The sequence below is a fragment of the Octodon degus genome, unplaced genomic scaffold (genome assembly GCF_000260255.1).
Source record: "Octodon degus isolate 3935 unplaced genomic scaffold, OctDeg1.0 scaffold00249, whole genome shotgun sequence".
NCBI classification, from domain to species: domain Eukaryota; kingdom Metazoa; phylum Chordata; class Mammalia; order Rodentia; family Octodontidae; genus Octodon; species Octodon degus.
The window spans coordinates 2,019,867-2,028,688 of NW_004524825.1; the positions used below are offsets into that span (position 1 = coordinate 2,019,867).

The window sequence follows — 8,822 nt, forward strand, 5'->3', positions numbered from 1 at the left end:
TTTTTTTTCTTTAAAATAAAAATAACTGATGTAATAAATAAATAAATAAATAAAAAAAAAAGAAATAAAATATTCCATAAGCCAGAAAAATAAATAAATAAATTTGTATAAAAAATAAATAAAAACAAAACAAAACAAAAAAGCCAACTCAAAGTATTACATAGGGCGAGTTGGAAAGGAAGGAAACTAGAAGAAAGGAAGCACAAGTGGAAATGGGAAGAAAGAGCAGAGAATTACCAAGAAACAGACTGTTCAGGAGTCGGAACTGATGTGCCTATGGGACACAAGGCAGGGAGAAGATAAAAATGGTGACTTCAGTATGCCACCTGAGAAACTGAGGGCCCTCAAATTTGAAGGCATAGAAAATAAAGAGCAACTTTTGTGAATTACAAAGAAGTTAGGGTTCCAGTGACCCTTTAATTCACATGGATTTTCCAGGGGGACAAATGATAGTGTTACACTGGTTAGACTTCTCAAGGAGTATGGACTGGACTTACAAGTCATCTGCACAGCAGGAATAGGTGAGTTACTGGTATAAATGAAATCATCAAGACAAAGCGGGTGAGAAGAGAAAGAGGCTGAGAGGACTGGGAAGGGACAGCCACGATGGTACAGGCACACAGAAACCAGGACTTTCAAGAGGGTGATTAAATATGTTGGATCCTGGGGAGAGTGAAAAAAAATGAAGATGGGAATAAGCTACCTGATTTGGTCATGGGCTCCAAGTGGGTGCCAGCAATGAAGTTGGACATAGGAGTGGGTTGCAGAATGACTCCAGTAGAGCTGAGGCTAGGCTAGAATATTCTTCCCAGAGGTTTGCCACTCAACTGAGAGGAGAAATATCTGTTTAAGAGGAAAGCCAGCCTAACTCTTGACACAGTTTGTAGAGCTTTCAGTGCATAGTCAGCTGGCTCCAAGGCAGGGTGGCATGCAGAGAGTCATCACAGAGGAGAAACAGTTCATGGTAAAGCAGGCAGAAAGCAGCGGCAGCAGCAGCAAGCAGTGAGCCTGCCATTTTCTTTGATTGCAGGCTACCAAGCTTTTGGCCAGTGCCACCTACACCTAGTACTGGGCTTCTGATTTCAGTAAACCCATTTGGCCACATCCAGAATGATGCTAATTGCAATCAGTGGACTAATTTAGTAGTATACACCCTTTATCTCAGTATCACACAGTCTAGATCCAGCCAGCTCTGAAAACCCACCTATAAGCTTTGGGGGGACATCCAAATAGAAGCCATAATACTGATGGTGCAAGGTCCTGTAGGCAATGGATTGAGCCTCAGCTCCCTCAAACTTACTCTGGAAGCCATTCTTTAATTTCTACTAATACAAGGCCAGATATGCATAAAGTAACAGAGACCATATTTCCTAGCTGAACTTTCAATTTCATTCTCACTTTCATAACAATTTATATATGCACCCATGAAACTCTAAACTCCTCATAAAGTTAAAAATGTTTAATACAGAAATATTATTTGGATCACATGCTTAATCAGAAAAGGCTGACCATGGATTCAGAGACACAGTCTCAGTACTGAAGCATCATGTATCTGCGACGAGTCCTTCCTACCCTTCTGACTGCCACAGCCTCTGGAAAGCTCCTCTCTACCAACCTCAAACTACCTGCAGCAGAAACAACTGCTGGTGAAATCCAGTGAGCAAGGAGTGGAGTCTCATTAGGAAAAGAACATCTCAGACCTTTACTTCAAAAAGCATTAACTGCAAATGCCACTTAACTCCCCAGACATACTAAAAGCCAGCTACAGGAAAAAGCTGCCACACAAAGCAGCTCTTCACCAGTGTGTGTCCCTGCAATTCAGCTTGCAGCACAATTGCCACCTGCCCGAAATCAAGACAGCGGTGCGTTCCGTAAAGAATGTTTTCCCTGCGCTTTCTGTAGCAGGCATTCTTGGCCAAGTCTATTTAGGTCAACCAGAGAGAGAGGAGCGGGTAAGAAGATGTAACCAAGGCATGATTTAAAAAAAAAAGGAAGTGGAGGCCGAGACAGACTGTAAGGAAAGCCTGAAGAGCAAAAAATCATGGAGGGGTTAGCTCAGCCATGTGGCCAAAGGAAGTTCACTTCAATGGTTTGGGGAAGGAAAAATCTTAGGAACACATGCTGGTCAATTAGCTTTTGAAATAAGTCATAGTTTATGACTAAATAAATACATAAGAAATACATCCTAATATGTATATACTAAATGCTATCAAATGACCTTTGAAGTGCTATTCATCCCCCCCCCAGGTTGTAGAGACTGAATTGAGACCTTCTGTATACTAGGCAAGCACTCTACCACCTGGCTACGACCCTTGCCCCAAAGTGCCATTCTTTTCCAAAAGAAACCTGTCCTAGGGGGCTGGGGAGATGGCTCAGTAGAATAAATGCTTGCCTGGCAAGTGCAAGGGCCTGAGTTCAACCCCTGGTTCTGCAAAGAAAAGAAGCAGCAGCAGCAGCAGCAGCCTGTCCTACTTAGCTGCTGCTGTGGAACCTATATGCTACACCTGCATTTCTGACATGCAATGCCTTAATCAGAGGATCGACTCCTATTACTATCGAGAGCCACGTAAGCTTGCGCTGCGTCGCTCATTGGTTAGCACCAAAATGGAAAGCAGTGAGCTCTAGGTAACCTTATAGGGCTGCATGAGCCACGCCTCGTCTCCTAGTCCCTGCCCTGTGCAAGGCATGCTCAGGGCCGCAGACCACAAGGTGCTCCAAGGGACACTCCCAGGTCCACAAGGGGACGCCCCATTTCGCACTTCCCTCTGGAAGTGGTTAAGTCAGACTGAATCAACACCCCCACATTCGCATCACAGGAGGCACAGAGACTGGATGGGAGACCACGCAGTCCACAGGCAGTTTTCATGGAGGCTGCCGCAGGCCGCAAGGAAGAACCCTGGGATTTACCAGACTATGGGCCAGAGGAAAGGCGTAGCGTGTGAGGGTCTCGAACATGTCTCTCCTGCTGTGGCCTTCCTGCTTCAGTGCGAACCTCAGGTTTCTCATATCCTGGGGGCAAAGGAGAGATGGTACATTTCAGTCTACAAAGAAAGTCAAATTAACTAGCAAAAACATCCCATTTCAGTTCAATTAAGAGTCACTTACCTGAAAGGGCATAGGATACTAAGAAAATAACTTTGTCATATGTGGCCTTTTAAAATATCCGCTTTAGGAGCATCTGAAATTATTCCCACTGTAGTCATGAAGGTAAAGGTAAGATAAAAGAGCTAGTGCTGGAGCTGGGCATGGTGGCGCACACCTATAATCCCAGCACTTAGGAAGCTGAGGCCAGAAGATCATTCAAGGCCAGCCTAAACTAGCAGTGAGATGCTGTCTCAAAAAAATAAAAAACAAAACAAAACAAATTACAAAACCCCCCCCCCCAGAAACTAGCACTAAAGGCAAGACAGAGCTAATTATCATCTTATTTAAAAAAATCAAGCCTTGCCTATATATCTGTGTCTATGTTCATGGTTTCCATGTATTTGTAATTATCAAGTAATACTTATTGGGCTGGGGAGATGGCTCAGTAGAATAAGTGCCTGCCTGGCAAGCGCAAAGTCCTGAGTTCAATCTCCGGTACCAGAAAAAAAAAGTAATACTTATTCACGCAACTTCTCAGGGGATTACCTGCTATCAGATATGATGTCAATATTCTCAAACATCATTAAAATGCAAATTTTCTCCCTAAGTGGCATTTTAAACTCTTATCTAATTAATGTAAGTAATACACTTTCATTATACTTTTTTGCTTTCACAAGGCTCAAAATAAGCCACTCAAAAAGTATCTGAGTAGTAATAATTTTATTTTCAGGAACTACACATTAATGAGCTAAAGCAGCTCTTAAAAGTATCTTTCAATACACATCTCTCTAATGGGCAGGAAGACTAAATGGAATACACAGTTCCTTTACATGCCAATTATTTACAAAATGGATATTCCAGCTTATTTTCCAGGCCAGGTATGCTTTCTAGTTCTCTCTTTAAAACCGTCAGTTGTGTTGCAGGGGTTGAGCGGTGGCTAAACACTAAGGACACTCAACTTTGCAGCACACTCTCAGTTCCCCTTTCAGGGAAACAACTGCTGCGCTGGGCCCTCGGGCTACCTCGGGCGTGAGTAGTCTGCGTCCCTGCCCTCGTGGGCACCACACTCTTCCTAGTGTTCAAAGCGGTCTCATTTAGGACCTCCAGAGTACTTGGAAGGCGTCGGTCGGAAGGTCCGGCAAAGGCTTTGCCACTCAAAACGTCCCAAGGGGCCAGCAGAATACGAACTATAGGCGACACCGCAGATGACCGCCCTGAGACTGTACAGGTCCTAGCGAGGGTCCGACTATGGTGCCGGGGCTGGGCCCGAGGGCCTCGCATGCATAAGGAATATGCTCTACCACAGAATCACACCCCAACCTTGCTGTTTTCATTTGTTTCAGTATTTTTTTTTCCCTTTTAGTGCCAGGCATGGAATACAGAGCTTTGCATACACCAGACGAGGCTCTGTGGCCAAGCAAAGCCTCCGGACCATCCTTTCATTTTTAATGCATGTGGATAAATAAAGAGTAACCACACGACACCATGTCCCAAGAGAATCGAGGATGTTAGTCGTTGGTTCATGATGCAGAACAGTGGTGAGCTGAGGTGAAAAGAACTTCAGTGGGATGGGACATGTTCAAAGGGCCTACAGTCAGCAGCAGGCACAACAGGGGCCAATGGCTGCAGACCCTTGGGGCACAAGGACCTGGGAGAAACTTGCTTCCTGACGGCTGCAGGTCAATGATCACCCTGTGCCACCCTTTTCTTCGATGCCTGGGCAGAAATGCGACCATCTCTACATGAAACATTCATGCTTCTCTATCAGGGATTCCAATAGGGCTTTCCTCTGCCAAAGAACACGTGATTCAAGCAACTTCTTTGGCCATCTGATGCAGATGGAATTAAAGACAAAATAATAATAGTAATAATAATAATAATAATAATAATGTTTATTACAATCGGCATAGATAGACTTTCTGAACAGAATCTTGGTTGCAAATAATAATAATGTTTATTATTATTATTTTGTCTTTTTGAGACAGGGTTTCCCTATATAGTTCAGGCTGGCCTTCAACTCACTATGTAATTTACGATGCCTCAAACTCACAGCAATCTTCCTGCCTCAGCCTCCCGAGTGCTGAGATTACAGGCATGTGCTACCACACCTGCCTTGGACAAAATTATTTCTTGCCAAGGAGAAAACTGCAGTGGAAAAGGCAAATAACTTACAGGCAGCAGGTCACCCAACCTGTGACAGAAATGGTGCACACACTAATGGGTGGCTCCCACTTGGGCTCTGCAGACCTGAAGAGCTAGGGAAGGGCACCTGGGAAGCATCCTTGCAGGTCAGGCTCCTAGGCCTGTTACCACCTGGATCCCATGGTGCTGCGCACAGCCAGCTTTCTCAGCCCCTCCCTATAAGCTACCCCTGCAGAGGCAAACACTGCTCACTTCTAAGTAGGATCCTATCTCCACCCAAATAGGGCAGCGAGGAAGGAAGGAGACAAAGGCTTTGTGGCAGTGTGGGTTGGCTCCTTTTTAAAGACGCCAAATTGTCCGCAGGGGCTGCTGGTATGGGGCCTACAGGGGAAGGATCCCATGTTCAGAGCTCATCTCTCCCCTCGACCCACCCTTTGGGACCACCATGTACCGTGAGGGCACTGCTGGCAGGCAGAAACCTCAGCATATGTGCTTGGGGCTGCCACATAAGCAGGGGCACCAGGAGTGGCTGCACTACCGGTACTGTGTGCGGGTGAGACACAGGGCGTGAGCCTCAGTCCCACCACAGCAACTCCTCCTTCAACACAAAGTCTGACTGAGAAAATGAAGAATGACTCTGGTAACTTCAGTGTTTCCAGGGAGATAACATAGTGGCACCAGATTGTTCAGGGCTGTCATCTTTAGACGTAGGCTAATTCCAAGAAATACACATATGTAATCCTTGCGAATTAGGCCTTGGGCACTGTCGCTAAGTCTTTTCTTGTTAAGAGCCTAAAGGAGAGAACATGCTTTGTCTTATTAGTTGGGAGAGGGGTTCATACTTAAATACAAGTTTTTCTATTGGAAAAGCAATAAATGGGATTTTTAAAAAGCTCATTAGAATTAAAGTCACTTCAAAATCACTAAGATATCAACCACATTCCCTTGAGGATTTTTAACATTCTACTCCCATGAATCTTTTTATGTGAAATGCAGAACCCTTCCATCATCATAAATCCCCATGATTCAAGGCCTAACATATAGACAGTAGCTGGGATAGCGGATAAGGCATGAAGGTAGTTTGGATTAAAACAAAAAATGCTGAGTGGGGTGTAGCGGAGAATTTTCAGGTCATGTTTAAGAATGACATAACCTTTTGGTTTCTGGTAGTGTCTCAATCATTTATAAACCACAGGAAAAAAAAAACACTTTACTGGATTCATAATCCAAAAGTAAGTAGAAGAAGACTAGGACAAGGTTTCTAATCCTGGCTCTTCCTTCAGCCCTTTGGGCAACCCTAAACAACTCATGTCATTTAGCAAAGGTCTCCTGGCTCCATCCACAGGGGGAGGGGGAGGAGAACTGGCTAGGGGTCAGCAACTTCAGGCCAGGTCACTTTTATGGCTCTCAAGCCAAGAACGTTATTTTACATTTTCGAAGGGTGGACAACCCAAAGCACAAAGAAGAAAGGATGGCACAAATCTCACAAGGCTCATCCAGTGTAAGATATTTGCCATCAGGTCCTTTACAAGAAAACCTTTGGCAGCTCCTGCTCTAGAGTAACAGTTCGCTGTCACCTGAGATACTTGGAAGCATCCCAACCTCCTGGGCTCCAGCCTTCAGAGACGATCCTGCGGTAGAATCGGGGGTAGATCTCAAAGATCTACATTTTTAAAAAGCCTCCTTGATTGTTCCGATACATATCTGGGCTTGAGAACAAGCGGGACAGATGATCTCCAAATCCCTTCCAGCTCTTTCTAGACGTGGCCACCATGCTACAGCTAGTCATCTTCTGAAATGCAGTCTCTGGAAAGTAGGTTTCCTCACCAGAAGACCGACCACTGGTTGTCTCGCTGGATTTAGGGTGTGGCTTTGCCATTTGAGGGTGATCAGAGCAATATGACCCCCTGCTGAGCCTTAGGCTTCCCGTCTACAATATGACCATCTTTGAAGGTTGGGCTGGCGGGAATGCAATGCACCTCGCATGTGGCAGAATAGACACAGATGTCCAACCAGTGGTTTCTAATACAACCGACTGTATTTAATCGATGTCAAATTTCTCATGATTATCATCCCAAAGCAAAATATGAGACTACCTCTAAAAACTCAGGAAATGCTACAAAAGTTGTTAGAGATTAAGACATAGCCAGTTCTCAGAGGGCAAGATCTATTCCTTCCATGGTATGAAGGTGTCTCACTGGTGACACACGATCAAGGTCCCAGAGCGGACTAGATCATGAACTAAAGAGGCTTAAGAAATGTTAATGACAACGTTTTCTTTCTACTCAGTCAAGCTAATAAACTGACCAATTCCTCCCGGCTCCTCCTGGGGATCGGAACACTCTCCCTCAGTGCTTTGGGGAATCTCAAAGCGTAAGGGGAGAACCATTTCCAGGCCCACAGATGCACAGCGGATTTTGATTGGCTTAAGCCCACATTAACTTTCTATTATTATTCAACATGACTGTGTCGTTTTCTTTGTGTAAGAAAGTACTGAATCTCTTACTTTACAAGTAATATCTAGACCATAGGAATTTTCTCCTCTACTTGTCGCGCCTCCCATTTTTTCAATTCTTGAGATCACACCCAGAGGGACATCAAGTATTAGAGCAGAATCCTGTAATGGACAAAAACACAAAAGTCAATATTTCTGTTGCTGTAATTAAAACATCATTCAACATGTAAAATAACTATAAGCTTTCAAGGTGTTCTTTTCCTTTAGCCCCTTTACTCTTTATGAACAAAAATGCGGGATGGATCACACATGAAGAAGCAAGCATTTAAGGAGCCGAGAATGCAAGGAGAACTGGCCACTGCACATTGCCTATGGGACAGAGGGAACTCCCTAGGCCCGTAATTTCAGGGTGCTGTGACATCGCCTGAAGCCAGCTCCTGTCTGACTTCTCTCCCACAACCTCCTGCTCTCTGGCCAAGCCAGCTCCTGCCCCAGACTTCAAACAACTACAACAGGCCACTTACCCGCAGGCATCGTCGCCCACACCCCTTCTCAGGCTAAATGATCACTCTACAGTTGCATCCCAGGCCCTGGCTCGGGTCTCAACTCTTGCTCTGCTCTTTCTGCCCTACCTTACTTCCCAATTAGAAAGGCACAGGGAGCCCCTCCTCTCAAAGTCCCCAGTGCTGAAGACAGACTACGTCACACCACCTGCTTCGTCACACCACCTGCTTCGTACTGACTGTCCTGATACCTGACCTTACACATTTGTTTTTCCCACTAAAACTTAAGTGCCTGGAAGCAGCACTCCTCACAAGCACTGGTACAAAGCTTTTCTCGGTCTGCAAGCCAAAGCTGGGTGCAAGCGGCCCACAAGAGTGCTGGCACGACAGAATCATGTTAGTCAGGTGGTGGCTGCCACCTACGAATCAGGTATGGCTCGCCATAGGATCTGGGCATGCGCTGTCTCATTTTTATCTTTCAAACCATTTGTTATGGTTTGTGTCTAGTTGTCCCCCCAAAGCCTCATGCAGTCATGGGGTGAGGACTTCTAGAATTTGTGTTAACACATGATCCCCTGGGATTATGTGTGATCCAAGGCTGGGATTATGGGTTTTAGTACTGCTGGGATTACCCATAG

At 45.1% G+C, this 8,822-nt stretch overlaps 1 protein-coding gene across 5 annotated transcripts in view; it reads right to left on the reverse strand.

The window, feature by feature from the left end:
- Mtm1 (myotubularin 1) overlaps positions 1-8,822 on the reverse strand; it is a 151,141-nt gene that overhangs the window by 96,803 nt on the left and 45,516 nt on the right. For all 5 annotated transcript variants that reach the window (XM_023706286.1, XM_004646009.2, XM_023706285.1 and 2 more), the window contains 2 exons: positions 7,733-7,843; positions 2,908-3,009 (listed from right to left, as the gene is read on the reverse strand). In XM_023706286.1, coding sequence (XP_023562054.1) covers positions 2,908-3,009; positions 7,733-7,843 — 213 coding nt within the window. The remainder of the gene's footprint in view (positions 1-2,907; positions 3,010-7,732; positions 7,844-8,822) is intronic.